We start from the raw sequence: 26,822 nt of genomic DNA, 5'->3' as shown, positions 1-26,822 counted from the left end.
TCAAACTCTGGCCAGCTAACCTGAAGATATGTTGGTGCTCATATGGAGGCACTGATGAAGCATGGCATAAGGGGGGCCAAATTGTGGGAGTTCCTTGGATAGCAATAGCTGTGACTGATTGGGGAATATTTTTCTAAGAAGGTGAGTTACTGCTGGCTCCCCTGCTGCCTCTGAGGGATATTGTTTCATTAGCAAATATACAACACAAATGGACATGTTTTTCTTTGAAAGAGCAGTAGTAAATACCACATCCTGGATTGTAATGTTGTTAGACCAAGCTATAGACCTGGAGAGCCAGGTGCCTGCAGCCAGCACCGAGATGCTCGTTATTTGTGACAGTAACTCAGCCAATGGGGCAGGATGTCCAACCTCTTGGGCCACAGGTTCTAAAACTGCAATCTGGATGCTGCCATCAGACGTATGGCGGCCAAAAACTTGGTTCCATTAGCACTGAGTGAAAACTTGCGCCGTCTGTACCACTGCTGCTGCTGCTGCTAAATCGCTTCAGTCGTGTCCGACTCTGTGCGGCCCCATAGACGGCAGCCCACCAGACTCCCTCGTCCCTGGGATTCTCCAGGCAAGAACACTGGAGTGGGTTGCCATTTCCTTCTCCAATGCGTGAAAGTGAAAAGTGAAAGTGAAGTCACTCAGTCGTGTCTGACTCTTAGCGACCCCATGGACTGCAGCCTACCAGGCTCCTCTGCCCATGGGATTTTCCAGGCAAGAGGACTGGAGTGGGGTGCCATTGCCTTCTCTGCTCTGTACCACTAGGCACTCTCAAACTTGAGAAACAGCTGAACATTCAGAGCAAGAATATCAATTTCATAGGAGATACAGATAGGTGTGCTATTATTTTGTGTTGTCTCTTCCTGAAGGCCTCCAGTCTTTGCCCATGACTAGCCTCCCCTTGGTTAAGGTTACTGTGAATAACACAGCTCGTAAGTCATAATGCAGGTTGAACGGATGCACTTGTAATTGCCTAACAATGCTGTTAGGATGAATTAATTCACCCCAGATTTAGATTAAACTATCTGAGGAAAGCACCACAACTTTTACTTCCTGTCTAATTCTTCTATTCATTCCTTCAATTGATAAACATATCTTTTGATGCTACTATGTGCAAAGCCTGTAATGCCACAGCTGAAAATGCTCTTTTTTTTCCCAATGCAGACTACTTTGATGAAGATCCCAACTGTTTCTCTTCCTTGAGTTGTGAAGCTGTGTCTAATAGTGTGAGAAGAATATTACCTGAGGAAATCAAAATGAATTCCATTCACAAACAAAGATTCATAAATAAATCCCGGCAGAAATCCCACTTTCCCCCACCCCCAGATTGTGGAAAATGTTGAATTTGTAAAACCATCTGCTCCAACTTCATATTCTAAATATTATTTTGGAAGGGGCAGAATGAGATAGCATTTAGTGAATATTAAAGCTAGAATAATTCTCCTATTCATTGTAATAGTTGTTTCCTCTCTTTTGATAGAGAAGACATGAGCCTATATTAGGGGAGAACTGTCTACAGGGTTAGAGATTTTGTTTCAAAAACTCGTATGTCCACATCCTGAAAGGAAAAAAAGATCATGGTCAGAGTCCTCACTGCACTGAGAGTCAAGCAATTTTAGGTGGCCCAAGTTTCCAGGTACCCAGTTGGTCTGACATGCATGCAGGAAGGAGAGAAGAAAAGTCACAAGGTCATACCTTTTGAGGAAAAAAAAATGCTATCCTGTTGGCTTGTCATGACAAAGCATCTGAAATCCCCATTATTCAAGTTACTCTTTTGATTGGAGCCCCTTGTTAAAATGTCAACATGTTTTGTGAAAATGGTGGCTCATCAATCCAGACACCCATCAGTTCCTTAGGGGGGATGAACTCAACCAAGACAGCTCCTGAGGCACAGCAGGCTGGGTTCTGAACAAGGGAACAGAACAGGAACTGTCTGAAGCCAGTTGTTCTCCCTTGGGAGGGAAGGATAGGTCAGGGTAAGCAGGACAGTAGGGGAATAGAGGCGAGAAGACTCACTGAAATGGAGTGACCCTGAGGATGAATTTTGCCTATCTTGCTCTCTGTGGCTAAGCACAATGGGTGGCCTTCTTGATCTCATCCCAAATGCTGTCACCAAGGCTTCCCAGCCAAGACAGGTTGCTTACATTTGTCCTTAGGTATAAACAAGTAAAGAGATGAACATTCTGGAAGGATACACAAGCAACAAGTATGAGTGGTAGTCTTCAGGAAGGGGAACTGGGTATCTGGGAATCAAGGAGGAAGGGAGATTTTCTTTTCACCCTATACTTCTTTCTGTCTTTTGAATCTTGTGCTGAGAGAGTGTACTATTTCTTCAAGAAATAAATAAATGAAAATAAATAAAGGTAACTGGACTCTTCCAAGGAGGAACAAAGAGATAAATTCTTGGGTTTCAATGTCACAAACCGAGTTCCCTGTTACTCTCATGAATGTATATGGTGCAGTGGGCCATGGAGAGAACAGAGCTGAGTTCATATCGCAGCTCTTGGCAGAGATGTGACAGAGATTCCTAGATGTGAGGCTTGGGGTAGTAATATTACATTCGTCTTAGAGTTGAAGTGAGGCTTAAATGAGATGAGGGCTATACATTTTCTAGCACAGAGAAACATGATACAACTTAACCACTTTCTCTTCATATTGGTAACTCTTAGGGAAAACCACTAGACCACTCAGGTATGACCTAAATCAAATCCCTTATGATTGTACAGTGGAAGTAAGAAATAGATTTAAGGGCCTAGATCTGATAGATAGAGTGCTTGATTAACTATGGACAGAGGTTCATGACATTGTACAGGAGACAGGGGTCAAGACCATCCCCGTGGAAAAGAAATGCAAAAAAGCAAAATGGCTGTCTGGAGAGGCCTTACAAATAGCTGTGAAAAGAAGAGAAGCAAAAAGCAAAGGAGAAAAGGAAAGATATAAGCATCTGAATGCAGAGTTCCAAAGAATAGCAAGAAGAGATAAGAAAGCCTTCCTCAGCGATCAAGGCAAAGAAATAGAGGAAAACAACAGAATGGGAAAGACTAGAGATCTCTTCAAGAAAATGAGAGATACCAAGGGAACATTTCATGCAAAGATGGGCTCGATGAAGGACAGAAATGGTATGGACCTAACAGAAAGAAGCAGAAGATATTAAGAAGAGGTGGCCAGAATACACAGAAGAACTGTACAAAAAAGATCTTCACGACCCAGATAATCATGATGGTTTGATCACTCACCTAGAGCCAGACATCCTGGAATATGAAGTCAAGTGGACCTTAGAAAGCATCACTACGAACAGAGCTAGTGGAGGTGATGGAATTCCAGTTGAGCTATTTCAAATCCTGAAAGATGATGCTGTGAAGTGCTGCACTCAATATGTCAACAAATTTGGAAAACTCAGCAGTGGCCACAGGACTGGAAAAGGTCAGTTTTCATTCCAATCCCAAAGAAAGGCAATGCCAAAGAATGCTCAAACTACCGCACAATTGCACTCATCTCACATGCTAGTAAAGTAATGCTCAAAATTCTCCAAGCCAGGCTTCAGCAATATGTGAACCGTTAACTTCCAGATGTTCAAGCTGGATGTAGAAAAGGCAGAGGAACCAAAGATCAAATTGCCAACATCCGCTGGATCATGGAAAAAGGAAGAGAGTTCCAGAAAAACATCTATTTCTGCTTTATTGACTACGCCAAAGCCTTTGACTGTGTGGATCACAACAAACTGTGGAAAATTCTGAAAGAGATGGGAATACCAGACCACCTGATCTGCCTCTTGAGAAACCTATATGCAGGTCAGGAAGCAACAGTTAGTACTGGACATGGAACAACAGACTGGTTCCAAATAGGAAAAGGAGTACATCAAGGCTGTATATTGTCACCCTGCTCATTTAACTTCTATGCAGAGTACATCATGAGAAACGCTGGGCTGGAGGAAGCACAAGCTGGAATCAAGATTGCCGGGAGAAATATCAATAACCTCAGATACGCAGATGACACCACCCTTAGGGCAGGAAGTGAAGAGGAACTAAAAAGCCTCTTGATGAAGGTGAAAGAGGAGAGTGAAAAAGTTGGCTTAAAGCTCAACATTCAGAAAATGAAGATCATGGCATCTGGTTCCATCACTTCATGGGAAATAGATGGGGAAACAGTGGAAACAGTGTCAGACTTTATTTTTGGGGGCTCCAAAATCACTGCACATGGTGATTGCAGCCATGAAATTAAAAGACGTTTACTTCTTGGAAGAAAAGTTATGACCAACATAGATAGCATATTGAAAAGCAGAGACATTACGTTGCCAACAAAGGTCCGTCTAGTCAAGGCTATGGTTTTTCCCGTGGTCATGTATGGATGTGAGAGTTGGACTGTGAAGAAAGCTGAGCACCGAAGAATTGATGCTTTTGAACTGTGGTGTTGGAGAAGACTCTTGAGAGTCCCTTGGAGTGCAAGGAGATCCAACCAGTCCATTCTAAAGGAGATCAGCCCTGGGTGTTCTTTGGAAGAACTGATGCTAAAGCTAAAACTCCAGTACTTTGGCCACCTCATAGGAAGAGTTGACTCATTGGAAAAGACCCTGATGTTGGGAGGGATTAGGGGCAGGAGGAGAAGAGGATGACTGAGGATGAGATGGCTGGATGGCATCACCAACTCGATGGAGGTGAGTTTGAGTGAACTCCGGGAGATGGTGATGGATAGGGAGGCCTGGCGTGTTGCAATTCATGGGGTCACATAGAGTCGGACATGACTGAGCAATTGAACTGAGCTGAACCTACTCAGCTCTCCCTCCCGCATGGTCCAACCCACCAGGTCTACCCTCATTAAAGTTATTGTATTAGCCCCTCTAAGCAAGATTTAACACTGACTACTAAACAGACTGGAACATTGGTGCCAGTCACTGGTATAAAGCTCTTAGACCCCTGTGTCGTCCCTCTACCATCTCACATAACACAAAACTGTAGGTAGGCACTTAGGCCCCTGGATATCTGACTCAGAGTCAACCCTGTTGTCTAGGAAATGTTGTCCTCATGAAATCTCACCTCCATTGTTCCCCATAGGGCTTTATGTGTACTTTTTTTTTTTTGGTAAGGGAAGGTGAGTGAGTGAGAGATAAAGGACTGACATAAATGATGAACAATGTATCTTGAATGTTGGAAAATGTCTTTGATTTGGCAACATTAAGTCTCTTTCATTCAAAAATAGGTTTAGGGACAAGACTTGGGTATAATTAGCAAACCTATGCATATTTATGGGCTTCTCCAGTGGCTCAGCAGTAAAGAATCCACCTGCAATGCAGGAGAGATGAGTTCAATTTCTGAGTTGTGAAGATCCCCCGGAGAAAGAAATGGCAACCCACTCCAGCATTCTTGCCTGGGAAATCCCATGGACAGAGGAGCTTGGCAGGCTACAGTCCATGGGGTTGCAAAAGAGTTGGACATGACTTAGGGACTAAACAGCAACAACAAAATGCATTCTGGAAGTGCTTTGATTTGAGGGGACCATTTGGGACTGTGGAAAATACCCATGATTGTATTTATTTTCAGGGAGTAATAGGATTCTGATTGTTCTGCTCCTGCTGGGTGATGAATGTGCAGCTTGTCTCTAATGATCTGACATGCTGTCAAGAATAGAAACACCATTTTATAGAAAAGTTCATGATTCCTTTCATGACTACTCCTGCTAATTAGTAAAACATGAGTTTATGGCAAATTAGACGACACTGTAAGACTGTGGGGAAAACACTGACTAAATATCCTTCAGGTATCCTTCGGTTTACTCTTCCTAGACCCACAAAATGGCAGACACTTGCTTGAAAAAGGACTTGAGTAATTATGGGACAGAGACTCTAGAACCTTTAGGCTGTTTTCAATCAACAGTCAACCTCCAAGCATTCGTTGAGCTCTGACGAGAAGAGAAAGATTCAGACATGTAGTACTTAGGCCACTACCTCTTTACCTGGGGAGACATGATACACACATTGGAAGAGTGAATGATTAAAGCAAGGATGTGGTGAAAGAGAAGTGCATCCCCTGCAGGAAATGCTGTGCTATTGAGTCAGGCTGAGAGTGGGGTATTCTAGGTTTGGGGGTGCAGTTTGGGTAAGGCAGAACTCTGTTTCTCAATACCACAGGTAAGTGCTCTTCATTAAATATTGGTTTAAATTGAACATCAAAAAGGAAAGAAACAAATAATAAGTGTTGTGGAGAATGTAGCAAAAAGGGAATCCTGTACACTGTTGCTGGGAATGTAAATTGGTGCAACCACTAACAGAAAACAGGATGGAGGTTTCTCATAAAACTAAATATAGAGCTACCATATAACCCAGCAATCCCACTTCTGGACATATACCCAGAGAAAACCATAATCTGAAAAGTACATGCACCTCCGTGTTCACAGCAGCACTGTTTACAATGGCCAAGACATGGAAGCAACCTAAATGTCCATCAACAGAGGAATGGATAAAGAAGATGTGGTACATATATACAAGGGAATATTACTCAGCCATAAAAAGGAACAAAATAACACCACTTGCAGCAACATGGATGAACCTAGAGATTCTGATACTGAGTGAAATAAGTCAAAGAAAAATATCATATGATATCACTCATACATGGAATCTAATTTTTAAAATATGATGTAAATGAACTTATTTATAAAACAGAAACAGACTCACAGACATAGATTCATAGAAACAAGGGAGGCTTATGACATTCAGGGCCCTGTGTTGCAGGGCTTTGGTGTGAATATTGAAAAAAGATGCAAAAGAAATCAATAATAAGTGGTAACTTCAAATATTGAAAAAATTCATGTCATCTAAATGCATAAGAAAACTACAGATGTTTCCTAAACGTATGCAGTCCTATGCGAATGATTATGCAAATTAAATAAAAAGTTGGGACTGGCAAATTCCCAAGTTTTCAACATTTACTTCTGTGAACCTAGTATTCATCATAGAAACAGGGTTGATGGCTTTTGCTCACACCTCCTATCACTTAGATGGAGGGGGAGGCGAGCCTGAAGGATGTGCTACATTAACAGGGGAAAGGCACTCAGATCAGGGGACGTGCTAGATAGATGGTTAGATAGATAGATAGATAGTTTTCACCTTCAAAATGTTAGCCAGCTCATCCATCATGCTTAGTTGGTTTTGGACAGCAATGGGACTAGAAATGGAAATGAATCTGAGTTGCAGTGAATTTTGATGAAGGCCTAGTTCATGTGAGAAAGATTAAAAAAACAACCCTCAGCCCACCAATTCCCAGAAGAATAGAAAACTTTAGAGCAATTATAGGGGAAGAATAAGAACCTAGTGTAGAGGCTCCATCAAATCCTCAGACACTGGCCCTTTCAGGAGTAGAGACAGAGGGGTATACTTAATAGTGGATCAGACGTCCCCAGTTGGTGGACCTAAGAAATCAAGTTGTGAACGCTGTCGGTGAGCTGGATTGGCTTCTAGCTGCCTTCCACCCAGGAAATATTCCTCTAGGTCTTCTCCCCTTCTTGTCTTAGCCCTCATAATGGTCAGGTAATATACCTACTCCTCTGCACCTTGACTTGTTTTGATATTGCTATTGTTTTACATTTAGTAATATATCAGTATATAAAGAGCTATTTCTTTTAAGACTACGTGGTATTCCATTGTATGGCTACACCATAACTTTTTAAGCAGGTTTCTTAATGACAATTTCCAAACTTTTTCAAATTAAAAAAAATGTTGCAATACATAGTCTTGCACATGTAAAAAAAAATTGGAGGCTGCACTTGAGGATGGGGGACTGTTTTTCCTAGTATTAGGGCTAGGGGCCACACAGCTAGTGACGACTAGAAAAGAATCCCTCTCTGCTCTGCCTCCTTTTGACTGAGTCCAGAAATGTGAGAAAATAAAGGTTTCAGGGAGGTCTGACATTCTTTTAAGCTGTTTATCTGACCAAGCACTGCATGCAAGCACAGGTGCTTCCTCTGGACCCAGTCCCATGCTAAAACATCATATGAAAGTGAAGTCGCTCAGTCGTGTCTGACTCTGTGACCCCGTGGACTGTAGCCTACCTGGCTTCTCCGTCCATGGGATTCTCGGATGCAGCAATGTATAAGTCACAGTGCTACCCATAACAAACTTGGACTGTACTGGGGGGTAATAAAACATCCACACCAGAAACAAATTGTCCTCATTAACATGAGTTCTCTCTTGCTTTTTCGATGATCCAGCGGATGTTGGCAATTTGATCTCTGTTTCCTCTGCCTTTTCTACATCCAGCTTGAACGTCTGGAAGTTCAAGGTTCACGTATTGCTGAAGCCTGGCTTGGAGAATTTTGAGCATTACTTTACTAGCATGTGAGATGAGTGCAATTGTGCAGTAGTTTGAGCATGCTTTGGCATTGCTTTTCTTTGGGATTGGAATGAAAACTGACCTTTTCCAGTCCTGTGGCCACTGCTGAGTTTTCCAACTTTGCTGGCATATTGAGTGCAGCACTTTCACAGCATCATCTTTCAGGATTTGAAATAGCTCAACTGGAATTCCATCACCTCCACTAGCTTTGTTCATAGTGATGCTTCCTAAGGCCCACTTGACTTCACATTCCAGGATGTCTGGCTCTAGGTGAGTGATCACACCATCATGATTATCTTGGTCGTGAAAATCTTTTTTGTACAGTTCTTCTGTGTATTCTGGCCACCTCTTCTTAATATCTTCTGCTTCTTTCTGTTAGGTCCATACAATTTCTGTCTTTTATCAAGCCCATCTTTGCATGGAATGTTCCCTTGGTATCTCTAATTTTCTTGAGGATCTCTAGTCTTTCCCATTCTGTTGTTTTCCTCTATTTCTTTGCCTTGATCGCTGAGGAAGGCTTTCTTATCTCTTCTTGCTATTCTTTGGAACTCTGCATTCAGATGTTTATATCTTTCCTTTTCTCCTTTGCTTTTTGCTTCTCTTCTTTTCACAGCTATTTGTAAGGCCTCTCCAGACAGCCATTTTGCTTTTTTGCATTTCTTTTCCATGGGGATGGTCTTGACCCCTGTCTCCTGTACAACGTCACGAACCTCCATCTATAGTTCACCAGGCACTCTATCTATCAGATCTAGTCCCTTAAATCTATTTCCTACTTCCACTGTACAATCATAAGGAATTTGATTTAGGTCATACCTGAATGATCCAACAGCCGCTGGATCATCGAAAAAGCAAGATCATCCAAAAAAACATCTATTTCTGCTTTATTGACTATGCCAAAGCCTTTGACTGTGTGGATCACAGTAAACTGTGGAAAATTCTGATAGAGATGGGAATACCAGACCACCTGACCTGCCTCTTGAGAAACCTGTATGCAAGTCAGGAAGCAACAGTTAGAACTGGACATGGAACAACAGACTGGTTCCAAATAGGAAAAGGGGTACGTCAAGGCTGTATATTGTCACCCTGCTTATTTAACTTCTATGCAGAGTACATCATGAGATATGCTGGGCTGGAAGAAGCACAAGGTGGAATCAAGATTGTTGGGAGAAATATCAATAACCTCAGATATGCAGATGACACCACCCTTATGGCAGAAAGTGAAGAGGAACTCAAAAGCCTCTTGATGAAGGTGAAAGAGGAGAGTGAAAAAGTTGGCTTAAAGCTCAACATTCAGAAAAGAAAGATCATGGCATCTGGTCCCATCACTTCATAGGAAATAGATGGGGAAACAGTGTCAGACTTTATTTTTGGGGGCTCCAAAATCACTGCAGATGGTGACTGCAGCCATGAAATTAAAAGACGTTTACTCCTTGGAAGGAAAGTAATGACCAACCTAGATAGCATATTGAAAAGCAGAGACAGTACTTTGCCAACAAAGGTCCGTCTAGTCAAGGCTATGGTTTTTCCAGTGGTCATGTATGGATGTGAGAGTTGGACTGTGAAGAAGGATGAGTGCCGAAGAATTGATGCCTTTGAACTGTGGTGTTGGAGAAGACTCTTGAGAGTCCCTTGGACTGCAAGGAGATCCAACCAGTCCATTCTGAAGGAGATCAGCCCTGGGATTTCTTTGGAGGGAATGATGCTGAAGCTGAAACTCCAGTACTTTGGCCACCTCATGCAAAGAGCTGAGTCATTGGAAAAGACTCTGATGCTGGGAGGGATTGGGGGCAGGAGGAGAAGGGGATGACAGAGGATGAGATGGCTGGATGGCATCACTGACTCGATGCACATGAGTCTGAATAGGCTTCGGGAGTTGGTGATGGACAGGGAGGCCTGGCGTGCTGTGATTCATGGGGTCGCAAAGAGTCGGACACTACTGAGTGACTGAACTGAACTGAACACGTGTTCACTCTTCCAGCTGTGTGGTAGAGATCCTCAGGCATAATATATAGAGGTCACTTAATTACAAATCTAATTCCTCAAATATTTACTTTTTAATTAATTCATTTATTTTAATTGGAGGCTAATTACTTTACAATATTTGAGAGTCCATTAAGTTTGAGGTACTGAATGAGAGAGACACAATTCTTAGAATTGACTGTGGAGAAAGAAAACCAAATACCCAGTAAGAATACTGTGTTTGATACTCTCATACACTTAGTGGAGCTCTCAATTTATATGACTGGTGGGAGGACAAACAGATACAGCCTTTTTAGAAAACGTTTTTGTAGTTTCTAATAAAAAATTAAACAACCCTGTGACCCAGCAATTCTACTCCTAGGTATGTGCTTTAGAAAAATACAAACAAATGACCACAAAGACTTGAAAACAAATGCTCATATCCGCTTGGTATTCATAACAACAAAAACATGGAAAAGCACACAGATGCTTATCAGCACCAGGAGTAAACAAATTGTGGGAAACCCAAACATAGTCACACTACGTGACGGTGAAAAAAGAATGACCTATGGGTACACAGAACAACATGGGTAAATGTAAAAAGTATATTGAGTCAAATAAGCCAGACATAAAACTTAATATACAGTATGATTTCATGTATATGAACAGGCAAGAATAATTGATGATTATAGAAGTCAGAATAAAGGTTATCTCTGAGGGAGGGGCTATACTGGGTAGGTGCAAGAGGAAAACTTCTGGGCTGCTGAAACTGGTATATATCTTGATAGAGATGTTGGTTACACAGGAATTTACATATATAAAGATTCATTCAGCTGCACACTTAAAATACAGCATTTTATCCACTTTACTGTATGCATGCTGTCTCTCAGTTGAAAAGTAGAAGGGAAAAAGCTTTTGGAGGATATCTTAGCAGTGTCCATCCAAATATAAATGTACATGTAATTATCCCAAGAAATCCCATTTCCAGCATTTTATCCTAGCACAGAAATACAAAGATTTAAGGGCAAAGGTCTTTACTGCAACCCTGGAACAGTGAAAACTGGATATAAACTAAAGTCCAACAATATTATAATGGTTAAATTAATGTGGGCTATATATAATGTGAGATAATATGCAGCTAATAAAAAGAATGTTGCATCATTATGATTAATAATGTAAAGATATCTGTAATATATTTTATGCTAAAAAGCAAATTGCAAAACAGTACATATAGTTTGATAAAATATGTGTAAAAATAAAACTTTGTGTGTATGCATTTCCATATACATGTAGCTCAAAAAGTCTGTAAGGATATACTTGTTTAGTCGATAAGTCGTGTCCAACTCTTTTATGGCCCCATAGACTGTAGCCCACCAGGCTCCTCTCTCCATGGAATTCTCCAGGCAAGAATACTGGAGTAGGTTGCCATGCCCTCCTCCAGGGGATCTTCCCAACCCAAGGATCGAACCCCCGTCTCCTGCATAGGCAGATGGATTCTTTTCCACTGGGCCATCTGGTAAGCCCTGGATATACCCTCTTGTCCATAGTGGTTTACCTGTGGGAAGAGTGATTGGTGGGGACTTTCACTTTTTATTGTATATAATTGTGGATTTTTAAAAATATTTCCTATTTATTTCCTTATTTGGCTGCACCGGGTTTTAGTCACAGCAAACTGGGTCATCATTGTGACATGCAGGGCCTTCTGTTGTGTTGTGAGGGCTCCAGAGTGCGTGGACTTAGTTGCTCTGAAGCATGTGGGAATCTTAGCTCCCTGACCAGGGATGGAACCTGCATTCCCTGCATTGCAAGGTGGACTCCTAACCACTAGACCACGAAGGAAGTCCTACTTATGGATTGTTTTCATTTTTATGTAATTAAAGCATCTATACGTTTTGTAATTTAAAATTTTAGTAATGATAAGAATTTTTATAGTGCTTTTGAGTTTCCCTGGCTTAGCTGATTCACTCACTGAGATAGTAACAGTGGAGGTGATCAAATGGAGATTGTTGAGAAAGATAATAAATTCAGTGTTGGACATCTGATTTTGAGATGCCTGTGGATTCAGGTGGAGATGTTTAAAAAGAAATTAGATATGTAGGTCTGGAGCAGAGAGGAGCAGTTAAGTATGGAAATAGAGATTTGGGGCATATGGATGGTAATCAAAGTCACTCTAGGAATCAGTGGGAATACTGAAGGATAGAATATAGAAGATAGAATAATGGAAGCAAGGAAGCCCAGACATGAGAAATACCAAGGGTCAGACAGAAGTGGATCAGCCTGTAAAAGACATCCTGAAGGAATGGCTAGAGAGGTAGGAAGGAAACCAGAGCTATGAGGTGTCATGCAAGCCAAGAAGGGAGAGGTTCACAGCAAATAACCTAGAGACAATATGCTGGGGAGAATGGAAATATGACAAGGGAGAAATGTCTCTTCTGAATTTAGGGACAAGGAAACTTTGGTGAGACCGTGGAGGATGAGTGTGTAGGGGCACAAATGTAGCTCTTTGACACTTAAGGAAACTTATTCAATATAGAATTTTTTCAAGGGAGTCAAACTATTAAAATGATTGCCTGTACTCGACCTCCTGACTAGTTATTATTTTTCTTGTAAACATTTCACTAGTTCTTAGAGAATGGTCTCATGGGAAGGGGCTCTGATGTACTTTTTCAGTTGCTTGAGTCCACAATTAGCGGTAAATTGCCGGCAGCCATTTTGGTGAAAGATCAAGCCATAGTTCAAAAGGATGAGGCCAGTGGACGGGTTCTAAACTTACACTGATTGCTCAAAAATGCAGCTCTTCCATATGACCCAACAATTCCTTTACTAGGCATATACCAGGAGAAAACTATAATTCAAAAAGATACATGCCTAAGGCGAGCTCAGGGAGGACAGAAACCTCCCGTGGAGCAGAAGGGTAAAAGCTTGCTTGATCTTGACTGGGTTGTTTGTTTTTCTGGCATTGAGTTTCATGAGCTGCTTTTATATTTTGGAAATTAATCCTTTGTCAGTCGTTTCATTTGTTATTCTTTTCTCCCATTCTGAGGGGTGTCTTTTCACCTTGCTTCAAGTTTTCTTTGCTGTGCAAAAATTTTTAAGTTTAACCAGGTCCCACTTGTTTCCTTTATTTACAGGTCCCACTTTATTTACATTACTGTAGGAGGTGGGTCACAGAGGATGTAGCTTTGATTTATGTCATCGAGTGTTCTGCCTATGTTTTCCTCTAAGAGTTTTATAGTACCTAGTCTTATATTTCTTGCCCATCAGAACATGATCCAGTTTCCCCCTCAGTCAGTCTCTCCCATCAGGAAGCTTCCATAAGCCTCTTATCCTTCTCCACCAGAGGGCAGACAGACTGAAAACAACAATCACGGAAAACTAACCAATCTGATCACATGGACCACAGCCTTGTCTAACTCAATGAAACTACAAGCCATGTTGTGTAGGGCCACCCACGATGGACGGATCATGGTGGAGAGTTCTGACAAAACATGGTCCACTGGAGGAGGGAATGGCAAACCACTTCAGTATTCTTGCCTTGAGAACCCCATGAACAGTATGAAAAGGCAAAAATATAGGACACGCAAAGAGGAACTCCCCAGGTCAGTAGATGCCCAACACGCTACTGGAGATCAGTGGAGAAATAACTCCAGAAAGAATGAAGGGATGGAGCCAAAGCAAAAACAACACCCAGTTGTGGATGTGACTGGTCATAGAAGCAAGGTCCAATGCTGTAAAGAGCAAAATTGCATAGGAACCTGGAATGTCAGGTTCATGAATCAAGGAAAATTGGAAGTGGTCAAACAGGAGATGGCAAGAGTGAATGTTGACATTTTAGGAATCAGCGAACTAAAATGGACTGGAATGGGTGAATTTAACTCAGATGACCATTACATCTACTACTGTGGGCAAGAATCCCTAAGAAGAATAGAGTAGCCCTCATAGCCAACAAAAGGGTCTGAAGTGCAGTACTTGGATGTAGTCTCAAAAATGACAGAATGATCTCTGTTCATTTCCAAAGCAAACCACTCAATATCACAGTAATCCAAGTCTATGCCCTGACCAGTAATGCTGAAGAAACTGAAGTTGAATGGTTCTATGAAGACCTACAAGACCTTCTAGAATTAACACCCCAAAAAGATGTCCTTTTCATTATAGGGGACAGGAATGCCAAAGTAAGAAGTCAAGAAACACCTGAAGTAACAGGCAAATATGGCCTTGGAGTACAGAATGAAGCAGGGCAAAGGCTAATAGAGTTTTGCCAAGAGAATGCACTGGTCGTAGCAAACACCCTCTTCCAACAACACAAGAGAAGACCCTACACATGGACATCACCAGATGGTCAACACCAAAATCAGATTAATTATATTCTTTGTAGCCAAAGATGGAGATGCTCTATACAGTCAGCAAAAACAAGACCAAGAGCTAACTGTGGCTCAGATCATGAACTCCTAATTGCCAGATTCAGACTTAAGTTGAAAAGTAGGGAAAACCACTACACCATTCAGGTATGACCTAAATCAAATCCCTTATGACTATACAGTGGAAGTGGCAAACAGATTCAAGGGACTAGACATGATAGACAGAGTGCCTCATGAACTATGGACGGAGGTTCATGACATTGTACAGGAGGTAGGGATGAAGACCATCCCCAAGAAAAAGAAATGCAAAAAGGCAAAATGGTTGTCTGAGGAGGCCTTACAAACAGCTGTGGAAAGAAGAGAAGTGAAAGGCAAAGAGAAAAGGAAAGATATACCCATTTGAATGTAGAGTTCCAAAGAATAACAAGGAGAGATAAGAAAGCCTTCCTCAGCTACCAATACAAAGAAATAGAGGAAAACAATAGAATGGGAAAGACTAGATCTCTCTTCAAGAAAATTAGAGATACCAAGGGTACATTTCATGCAAAGATGGGCTTGATAAAGGACAGAAATGGTATGGACCTAACAGAAGCAGAAGATATTAAGAAGAGGTGGCAAGAATACTCAGAAGAACTATATAAAAATAATCTTCATGACCCAGATAATCACAACGCTGTGATCACTCACCTAGAGCCAGACATCCTGGAATGCAAAGTCAAGTAGGCTTTAGGAAACATCAGTATGAACAAAGCTAGTGGAGGTGATGGAATTCCAGTTGAGCTATTTCAAATCCTGAAAGATGATGCTGTGAAAGTGCTGCACTCAATATGCCAGCAAATTTGGAAAACTCAGCAGTGGCCACAGGACTGGAAAAGGTCAGTTTTCATTCCAGTACCAAAGAAAGTCAATGCCAAAGCATGCTTAAACGACCACACAATGCACTCATCTCACAAGCTAGCAAAATAATGCTCAAAATTCTCCAAGCCAGGCTTCAATAGTATGTGAACTGTGAGTTTCCAGATGTTCAAGCTGGATTTAGAAAAGGCAGAGGAACCAGAGATCAAACTGCCAACATCCACTGGATCATCAAAAAAGCAAGAGAATTGCAGAAAAACATCTACTTCTGCTTTTGATTATGTGGATCAAAACAAACTGTGGAAAATTCTTCAACAGATGAGAATACCAGACCACTGGACCTGCCTCTTGAGAAATCTGTATGAAGGTCAAGAAGCAACAGTTAGAACTGGACATGGAACAACAGACTGGTTCCAAATTGGGAAAGGATTACGTCAAGGCTGTATATTGTCATCCTGCTTATTTAACTCTTATGCAAAGTACATCATGAGCAATGCTGGGCTGGATGAAGCACAAGCTGGACTCAAGATTGCGGGGAGAAATATCAATAACCTCAGATATGCAGATGACACCACCCTTATGGCAGAAAGCAAAGAAGAACTAAAGAGCCTCTTGATGAAAGTGAAAGAGGAAAGTGAAAAAGTTGGCTTAAAACCCAACATGATCTGAGAAAACTAAGATCATGGCATCTGGTCCCATCACTTCATGGCAAATAGATGGGAAAACAATGGAAACAGTAACAGACTTTTTGGGGGGGCCTGCAAAATCACTGCAGATGTTGACTGCAGCCATGAAATTAAAAGATGGTTGCTTCTTGAAAGAAAAGTTATGACCAACCTAGACAGCATATTAAAAAGCAGAGACATTACTTTGCTAACAAAGGTCTGTGAGTCAAAGCTATGGTTTTTCCAGTAGTCATGTATGGATGTCAGATTTGGACCATAAAGAAAGCTGAGTGCTGAAGAATGGATGCTTTTGAACTGTGGTGTTGGAGAAGACTCTTGAGAATCCCTTGAACTGCAAGGAGATCCAACCAGTCCATCCTCAAGGAAATCAGCCCTGAATGTTCATTGGAGGGACTGATGTTGAAGCTGAAACCCCAATACTTTGGCCACCTGATGCAAAGAGCTGACTCATTTGAAAAAACCCTGATGCTGGGAAAGATCGAGGGCAGGAGGAGAAGGGGATGACAGAGGACGAGATGGTTGGATGGCATCACTGACTCAATGGACATGAGTTTGTGTAAGCTCCAGGTGTTGGTGATGGACAGGGAAGCCTGGTGTGCCGCAGTCCACGGGGTCACAAATAGTTGGACATGACTGAGCTATTGAACTGACTGACTGAGTCTTATGTTTAGGTCTTTAATCCATTTTGAGTTTATCTTTGTGTATGGGGTTAGGAAGTGTTCTAATTTCATTCTTTTACATGTAGCTGTCCAGTTTTCCCAGTGCCATTTATTGAAGAGTTCTCTTTGCCCCATTGTATATTCCTGCCTCCTTTGTGAAAAATAAGGTACCCAGAGGTGCATGGGTTTATTTCTGGGCTTTTTATCTTGTCCTATTGGTCTATATTTCTGTTTTTGTGCTAGTACCATACTGTCTTGATGACTGTAGCTTTGTAGTATAATCTGAAATCAGGCAGGTTGATCCCTCCAGCTCCATTCTTCTTCCAACATAGTAAAGGCCATATATGATAAGCCTATAGCAAACATTATTCTCAATGGTGAAAAACGGAAAGCATTTCCCTAAGATCAGGAGCAAGACAAGGATGTCCACTTTCCCCTATTATTCAACATAGTTCTGGAAGTCCTAGCTATAGCAATCAGAGAAGAAAAAGAAATAAAAGGAATCCAGATCATAAGAGATTTTTTAAAATATAGTATTAAAATCAGAAAGACTTGAACCCATTTGTGTGGTGATGAGAAGTGGCTAGTAGAAGTATAGAGATTGAAATATTGACAGGGAGATATTAAAATATTGAGAGAATACAATTTAACCCAAAGAGCATGGAAGGAGAGCATGGGATCCACAACCCAGATGGAAGGATTCCTCCTAGACAGAGATGGAGCACTCTATTATAATAAGAAGAAAGGATGGGAGTAGATGCAGGCAAATTATAGGTTTGGTAATAGGAATCGAAGGGAATTCTCATCCAGTGGCTTCTATTTTATTTCCGAGGTACAAGGTGATGTAACCTGCTGAAAGTAAGGGGAGAAGTGATAAAATCAAGAAGGTTTGAAATAGCTGCTATAGAGAACGGGAGGAAGTGCTGAGTAAGGCAACAGAAGAATTTGTTGACCTCCTTCAAGATCCACTTGAAGTCAAAGACCATGGTCTTGCATCACTGGGGGATGGGGAATGGTGTGGGTTCATCTCCTGGGAGTGAGGGTAGAGGTGAAGGGTCTACCCAATGTCAAAATCTCTGACCAACTGGGTTAATTGATTCAAACAGCTGTTCAGTGAAAGAAACCTGCTAACATAATGACTTGGCACCACAAGAACTCAGATCCTGATTACTGCCCTGGACGAAGTATTTGCATTGAGTATTTGCACTGAGGTTTTATAACCTGTTGAAGAAAAGACCTAACTAGCATTCTAGTCCAGAGAAGGCAATGGCAACCCACTCCAGTACTCTTGCCTGGAAAATCCCGTGGACGGAGGAGCCTGGTGGGCTGCAGTCCATGGGGTCTCTAGGAGTCAGACATGACTGAGCAACTTCACTTTCACTTTTCACTTTCATGCATCAGAGAAGGAAATGGCAACACACTCCAGTGTTCTTGCCTGGAGAATCCCAGGGACAGGGGAGCCTGGTGGGCTGCCGTCTATGGGGTCGCACAGAGTCGGACATGACTGAAGCGACTTAGCAGGAGCAGCAGCAGCATTCTAGTCACAGTTCAGAAGCAGCTGCCTTTCTTATTCTCACCTTCATCTACAATTCTTCTCTAAATTGGAATGCCTCTTATTGCAGCATTATTTATGGTGACAGGGAGTTGGAGGCAATCTGGCATTCATCACCCAGAGAGTGGAGCAGCAAAATGTGGTGGACACAATGTTTGGGAGTCATTTTCAGCGATTAGAAGCAAGGGATTAGATGTAAATAGAGCAGCATGTATAGATTTTGAAAATACTGATGGGTTAAAAAAAAAACAAGAAAGAATAATATGTACTGTAATACCATTTACAGAAATGAAAAAGACATTCATTGAAAATGATAATACACATTTTATAAGAATACATACCAACAAAAATAGTAAATTGATCAGAAGAGAGTGGTGGCCAATGAGGGAGGAAGGAGTGTGCGAATGAGATGTGGATATGTGCTATGCTTAGTTGCTCAGTCATGTCTGACTGTTTGTGACCCACAGACTGTAGCCTGCCAGTCCATGGGGGGCTACATGTAGTCCTCTGTCCATGCGAATTCTCCAGGTAAGAATACTGGAATGGGTTGCCATGCCCCTCTCCAGGGGATCTTCCCAACCCAGGGATCGAACCCAGGTCTCCCGCACTGCAGGCAGATTCTTTACCAGCTGAGCCACATGGGAAGATCCAAAATGTGGGGATAAGCCAGACAAATAAATTCAACAAGTCAAGAGTGTTGGTAAATGTATCATGAGCTGTGTTTGATTAGCTCAATCTTCTGCACCTAAGGCACTAACTAAATACAGAGACAAAGAAATAAATCGAAACACTTTCTAATCTCTTGAAGACTCTGTTTCAAGCAACACCTTTATCTCCAATACAGAATAATGGATATACACAGGATCAAAGCTGGGGGAGAGCATGCAAGTCATTTAGGATTGCCCCTCACCTCATCATCATCACTTATTTATGGAGGAAGAAATTGAGGCTCTGAGAAGAGAAATGAGTTGGCCAAAGTTGCACTCTCAGTTGTAAAGCTTCGATTAGACTCAAGTCTCCCAAGCCCTGTACTCCCTTCCCTGAACTCTGCATATCAGAGAACTTGATTTGTTGTTGTTGTCTGCATCTTAAATAAATTCATCTCCATCATATGGCTTCAGCGTTTTTTTCTGAATCACACAGCATGTGGGATCTTAGTTCCCTGACCAGGAATTGAACCCCTGCCCCCTGCAATGGAAGCATGGAGTCTTAACCACAGGAAAGTGGAAGTGTTAGCCACTCAGTCATGTCCAACTGTTTGTGACCCCATGGACTGTAGCCCACCAGGCTCCTCTGTCAGTGGAATTCTCCAGGCAAGAATACTGGAGTGGGCTGCCATTTCCTCCTCCAGGGGATCTTCCCGACCCAGGGATTGAACCTGGGTCTCCTGCATTGCAGGCATACTCTCTACCGCCTGAGCCACCAGGGAAGACCTTAACCGCTGGGCCACCAGGGAAATCACTCTGCTTATTTTTTTTTAATTAAAAAAATTTTTTTTAAAGATTTTTTGATGTGAACCATATTTTAAATCTTTATTGAATTTGTTACAATACTGTTTCTTTTTTTTAATGTTTTGGTTTTTTGGTCTCTAGGCATGTGAGATCTTAGCTCCCTGACTAGGGATTGAACCTGCACCCCCTGCATTGGAAGGCAAAGTCTTAACTATTGGACGGCCACCAGGGATGTTCCCCCTCTGATTATATTTAAAATTTCAAAATAAAAGCAACAAAAAGGTATACTGCCCTGCTTTGCTTACACAGGGGGAGAGTGGTTAAAGCCAGTGAAACTTAACCTGATTGCAAAAGATCTCAACAATCTTTTAAAAAATCTATGGCACGCTTTTTAAAAAACACTTTTATTGAGATATGACACACTTTTGAATACTAGAATTTTTAGCAGCAAGCTTGAAGGGCTTTTGAAAGTTTAATAAACTAGTCAATAATAATAAAGTGACTCTGGGTCTTCCCTGGTGGTCCAGTGGCTAAGACTCTGTGCTCCCAATGCAGGGGGCTCAGGTTCAACCCCTGGTCAGGGAACTAGACCCCACATGCCACAACTATGAATTCACATACCCCAACTAAAGATCCCACCTGCAATGAAGATGAAAGATTCTGCATGTTGCAAACAAGACCCGGCACAGCCAAATAAATATTTAAAATAATAATAATATAGTCTCTACTGCACTAAAACAATGCCTTACAGGGCCTGGAATAGCGTGGCTTCATTTATTCTCATGTTTATCAACACACACCAATCCTGTGTCACGGTTTTAGTAGAACAATTCACTATCCTGACCACCCTCACCTCTATGCCCATGAGGCACATGAATTTGCTGTCTTTCTGGACACTGGGGTGATGTTGTTCTGTGACATTCATTTGATGCTGTTTGATGTTGCCCTTTGCCTCTTCCTCCCTTGCAGGTTGAACTCCAATCTATTCCATATTGCATGGTCTACTCAGTACAATATTCTTTGTGACAGCCATCATCATATCATTTTCCATGTTTGGGCATGGTAAAAGTATTTCACTTTCTTGCCTCACCAGAGGGATACAGGGCACACCTGCTGAGACCCACTGCCACAGGCTATAATGGAAAGTAGTAGAATGGAGTCATTATAGTATCAGAGAGGCTGGGGTTTAAATGTCACTATGTCACCAACCCTTGGCAAGATACTTAAGCTGTTTAATGCAATCCAACAAAAAACCATGGGGCCTGCTATAGGCAAGGTTCTGTACTCAGTGCTTGAGGGTACAGTAGCAAATAAAACAGATGAAAATCCATGCCTTCCAGAACTGACATTCTAATAGCGGGGGACAGACAACAAACAATTAACATAATAAATAACTAAGTTATGTGATATATTAGAAGGTGGAAAGCGTCATGGACTAAATAAAAAGCTGGGAAGGGTACTTGGGCATTGGGTTGCTGGGGGGAGGGTGCAGGTTGTAGTATTAAATAGAGTGGTCAGGGTAAGTCTTATTGAGAAGGTGACATTTGGGCAAAGAGGTAAGGAAATTAACCATAGGGCTTCCTGTGGCAGACAGAGGTATTCCTGGCAAAATCAAGGAAAAGGGAGATGACAGTGGAGGGGGTGAGGAATGGTTGAATTCTGGATATATTCTGAAGGTGGATCCATCATGATTTCATGACTGATAGGGTATGGTGATTGAGAAAAATAAGATGTCAAAATGACTCCAAGGTTTTTGGCTTGAACAACCAGAAGGATGGAAATCTTGTCTCCATCTGCTGAAAGGTATAGTTACTGCCTCCATCAGTGAAAGGTAGAGTTTGGAGCAGGTTTCCTTCTTTCTTACTTGTTTATTGTGGGGAAAAATCAGAAACAGTGTTTTGGACACATGGAGATGTCTACTAGAAATCCTGGTGGAGGTGATATTGAGTAGGAACACAAATCTGAAGCTCGAGGGAGAAGTCTGGGAGTCGTGGCCATGAGACTAGATGAGACTACCCGAAAAGGGGGTGGAAATAGGGAAGAGCTTTAAGGACTGAGTCCAGAGGCCCCACTGCATCAGAGATAGGACATAGTCAGCAGAGACTAAGGATTAATGAAGCTGGAGGAAAAGCAAGACAGTGAGGTGTCCTGAAAGCTAAGGAAGGAAGCGTATCGAGGAGGGAGTGATTCACTGTCTTCAGTGCTGCTGGCGGGTCAAGGACGATTGTGACTGAGAATTGACCTATGGATTGGGAATGTGAAGCTTATTGGTGACTTCACTGGAGCAGGTGTTATAAATGGTGGAGACAAGAGCCTGGCTGGAGTAGCTCTAAGGAAAAATTGGAGACAGGGAGCAGAGATAACTCAATGATGTTTGCTGTGACTGGGAAGAAAGAAATGGATAGTAGATGGCAGATGATCCCTTAGCCCCCTCCTCTGTAAAAGGGATTGATAATATTGTCTATCTCTTAGCAGGGCTTCCCCAGTGGCTCAGTGGTAAAGAATCTGCCTGCAATGCAGGAACCACAGGAGACGCTGGTTTGATCCCTGGGTCTGTAAGGTCCCCTGGAGGAGGACATAGCAATGCACTCCAGTATTCTTGCCTGGAGAATCCCATGGACAGAGAAGCCCGGAGAGCTGAAGTCCATGGGGGTCACAAAGTCGGACATGACTGAAGTGATTTAGCACACACACATTTCTTAACATTAAGGACAAAATTAAAGACGATTCAATACAAATTTTTGAGTACTGTGATACAACGTGTAACATGTCTATCACAGAATCAGCACTCAATAAAAGGTAGTTATTATTATTATATTGTTTATCCATTAAACCTTATAACATTAAAATAGAATTAAAAGTATATTCCAATACCTTTTAAAATAATACAGACTTTAGTGTCCTAAACCAACAGATGAGTCTTTGTGTGGGGAAACAAACAAAAATCTTAGAATAAGTTTTGTTGTAATGCACATCAAACCACATCTCACAAGATGACCTCCAAAGAACACATTGGCTGAGTTTTCATCACATTTGTGTTCCCTAGGATGTGGTAATTATATGTAACTACCAGAGGCCTAGGAAAAAAGCTTCTTTCAAAAACACAATCTTCTCTCAAAATGGAACAAGCATCTCCATTAGCGAGCGTATTTCTTGAGTGTGACAAGGCCATAAAGTTGGCCTCCATTTTCCCTGTATATACATTATATTTTTCCTCTCTCAGCCCCTAATTGCCAAGTTAAACGTCACAGAAGTAAACTGACATCTGAGAATTTTCTCCTGTCCAAGCTAATACTCCTTCTAAAACCTTTTTAAGATAGTGAACAAACAATATTACATAAGCTACAAGTTGTGAAGCCTGAGCAGACCCGAAGAAAATTTAGCTGTGAAATAAAATAAAACTTAAAATGAAATTGAAGGACTTCCCTGGTGGTCCAGTGGTTAAGATTCTGCACTTCCACTGCAGGGGGCACGGATTTGATCCCTGGTCGAGGAATTAAGATCCCACGTGCGTGCTCATGGTGCGACCAAAAAAAAGTTAAGCTGACAAGTATGTATTAGTATACACAATAGTTAGCATGCCACATGCTAATTAGGCATAAGTGGTGAGCTATTAGCATGAGTGATTCAAATTAGTTATTCTTCTACACAGCCAAGCCTGATTACATCTTTCCTCTTGGCTAATTTTCCAGGCCCTAATATTTCTATTAATGGTGAAGATGTTCTCCAAAACATTACATTCTATTCTATTGTGCTTGTTTACTTGTTAATTCCTTTCTGTTTCCATGAAAAGGTGTTCCTTTCTAAGAAATACATTTCCATCACCTCCTGAGAGATCTATCTCCAGCGTCAAGGACCTGCTAATTAATTGATCTAACTACTTCCTCTCAGCCCATATCCTTTTCAACCTTTTGTAGTGTTCCAAAGTATTGACGACCCCTCCATGCTGAAATTATGTCTTGCCTCAGCTTCCTTGGCCCCATTCTGTCCTGGCTCTTTTCCCACAGGCATTCTCTCCTCAGTCTTCTCGTCTTATGTTGTGAATTCTCCCTACGGCTTTTGTTAGCAACAATATACTTATAGATTTCATGTCTGTATCTCTAGCCTAAACCTCTCTATTGAACTCCAGCCCTATATTTCCAATTTGCACTGAAACAAACACCTAAATGACTCCTAAACACCAAGTCAACATGCTCATGCCCCAACTCATCTTCACCCCCATCTCCCCAAATGAGAAATCTAAGAGTCTTTCTTGTGTCTTGCCAATGTCTGGCCATCCACATTCAATTTGTTCCCTAGTTCTGAAATGCCTCTGGAGTCCTTACTTCCCTCTTTTTCTCCAGGTGAACCATGAACTTGATTTGGTGTCTCTGCATCTTTTACATGAAGTCTCTCCTCCCCCTCCCAGCCCCACCAACTCTACTGGCTTCAACCGCATGGAACTACATAGCCATCCCTGAAAATCCAATCATGTCTTACATTAAAGAGGAGAGCCTAAATTACTTCTATTTCTCAAGTGTATTTCTTATATTGTAGAAAATACCATCTGTGTTCAACCTACAGTATATGCAGGCTCCAAGCCAATTATGCCGCATTACTGAATATTCAGTGCCAGGAAGCTCTGGGGCTGCTGGGCTGCGATGTGCTTTGTTGTATTAACAGGACCCAGATGAGCCCCTTTGGGTCCCTGGTTTGCTGGCCTGAGACCCCCTCCCTCTGCACTACTCTGGCAGTATTACGCAGATTATGAAAGATAGACTAATGACCAGATTTCATTCAGGGGACTACTGCCTTATTCTGTGCGGTGAAGATCTGTAAAAGGAAAATGCCCATTTTCTCACCCAAAGCAAAATGGAACCCCACGGTGAGCTGGAAAATGCCAGCCGAATTCCTAGTAGCGGCCTTTCCCCATGTCCTCCACTCAATCCATTTGGAGAGAATGGGTTTGATTGCAGTTTGCTCAGCTCATTGTCAAGGGGCATTCGGATTTGACAAAAGTGTATTTTAAGAATATCTCTGTCTCATTGTCACATTTCTCTTTCAGACAAGAAATACTAGCATAGTACAGCATTTCTTAGATCTTTCCCTTGTTTCTCTAGCCATAGCCCCTGTGCAGATCTTAACCACATTATTCCTGGGCAATTATCAGGTCTCCCCACCTCCCGTGTTAGTCTACATGATTCCTCTTTCCAAAGCCATTCCTTTATTTACCCAGTCTGCCTGTTGGTTCATCAGTCATTGAACAAGCATTCATTAACAGTTATGCCCTGGCCACTGTGCGAGGCCCTGAAATAAGGGAAGGGGAGGAAGATATAAACTAAACCAGACTCCCACAGAAGGTCCATGATTCAGTGCGGGAGAGAGACATCTCTGCCTGCAGAGACAACTTTCTCCTCTCTGTGAGTAATTTTTCGTGTTTCAACTCAACACTCAAATATCACAGGCAGACGGGTTGCTGCTCCACTGCACTTCCCCCAGCACTTTGTTTACATCTTCACTGGCAGTGCCTGCTGCAATGGATTGGATATTTTCTTTTATCTCGAGTCCGTGACCTCCTTGAGAACAGGGATTCTGAGCTTTAGATGAGTAGGGCTTAATGTATCAGAGATGGTTCAAATAAAGCCAAAGGAAGTAGCACAAGAAGAGTTCAAGTTTTCTCCACACTGAGTTCCAAGCAGAGTGCCATCTTCTTTACTCTGAGTGCCCTCTTCTGCAGCTAGACAAACCTGCTTTACAGTCCAACGAATAAGCATTGATTGTCCTGTCTCCAGCTCCAAGGGATCCTGTTCCTGGCCCGGCCCCTGTTTGTAGCCTGGTGTTTCTCAAACTCAAATGTCCACCCAAATCAGTTAGACATCTTATGATAATGCAGACTCTCAGTCAGGAAGTCTGGAAGAGGGGCCTGAGACTTTGCCTGTCTAACAAGCTCAGGTGAAACCCATGCTGCTGGTCCAAGGACCAGATTTTGAGTAGTAAAGACTCTAGCCAGCTTTCCCTATTCTTAGACTTGCTAGTTACTTAAAATGGGACCACTCCACATGGCTGTGTAGAAACGCCCAGCATAAGGCATCCAGCGGAGGAGGATAATGAGGGTTGAAAGCTAAACCATGCTCATTAGACCCTGCATCCTGGCACTAGCCACATTTGTGGACAGGAAGGGGTACCCTCCACCACTTTCTCCCTTTTTTTACTTCCCACAAAGGCTCTGTAAGCTCCGTGTGCTTCCAAGACTGCATCCATCAGAAAGAAACTTTTTTTTTTTCGAATTCACACAAAGCTGCCCTATGGTCTAGCAGCCTCGGCCATGAGTGACACCGCAGCCCACCTCACCTCACCCCTGTATCTTTTGCTCCTTTCTAACTGATCATTCAGGTTGCTGATTCTGTATACAATTTGATTTTGCTCTACTCCTTTCGTGGGTGCCCTGCATTTGTTGATAAGTGAGAAGTGACAAGATGTTAAAGAGCACTGTACTCTTCCTCACAGGACTTCATCTCTAGCCCCGGATCCTTTTTTACTCACCTCAGACAAGGCACATAAATCTTCTGAGCCTGGGTTTCATCATCTATCAAACGAGGATTGGTAAGACCTAGTGTGCTGGGTTCTATCAGTTATTGTGAGCATAAAAAGTGATAACCAAGAGGAAAGCCCTTTGTAAATTGTAAGGTTCTGTGCAAATGTTAAGGATTATTATGAAGGGGTTAGGTGGCATATCTTTAAATCCCTTTGTAATTCACAGCTCAGAAGCACAGTGCCTTGCCCTGTGTTGGAGTCAGAGCCTACTACTGGTCGACCAGCTGACTCCAGAAGAGCGCACTCTTCAGATTCTCCCTAAAAAGCCCAGCAACCTTGGCTCATGCACTGTGGGCCGGCTTAGGAAGGTGCTGTAACTGAAGTCCATCAACTTGCAGAGTCAGCAGGAAGATAACATCTTTCATGCAATCACAATGGTTTCACAAGAATTAGTCAATACAG

General features: G+C 42.1%; 1 protein-coding gene across 1 annotated transcript in view; it reads left to right on the top strand.

The window, feature by feature from the left end:
* The window catches only part of ADGRG4 (adhesion G protein-coupled receptor G4), a 145,768-nt gene that overhangs the window by 115,715 nt on the left and 3,231 nt on the right, over nucleotides 1-26,822 (top strand). Inside the window, 1 exon segment of the mRNA XM_027535470.1 lies at nucleotides 1,152-1,232. Coding sequence (XP_027391271.1) covers nucleotides 1,152-1,232 — 81 coding nt within the window.

Source organism: Bos indicus x Bos taurus, chromosome X (genome assembly GCF_003369695.1).
Source record: "Bos indicus x Bos taurus breed Angus x Brahman F1 hybrid chromosome X, Bos_hybrid_MaternalHap_v2.0, whole genome shotgun sequence".
NCBI lineage: Eukaryota > Metazoa > Chordata > Mammalia > Artiodactyla > Bovidae > Bos > Bos indicus x Bos taurus.
Note: the sequence above shows the minus strand (reverse complement) of the source record. Positions and strands in the feature narration are given on the sequence as shown.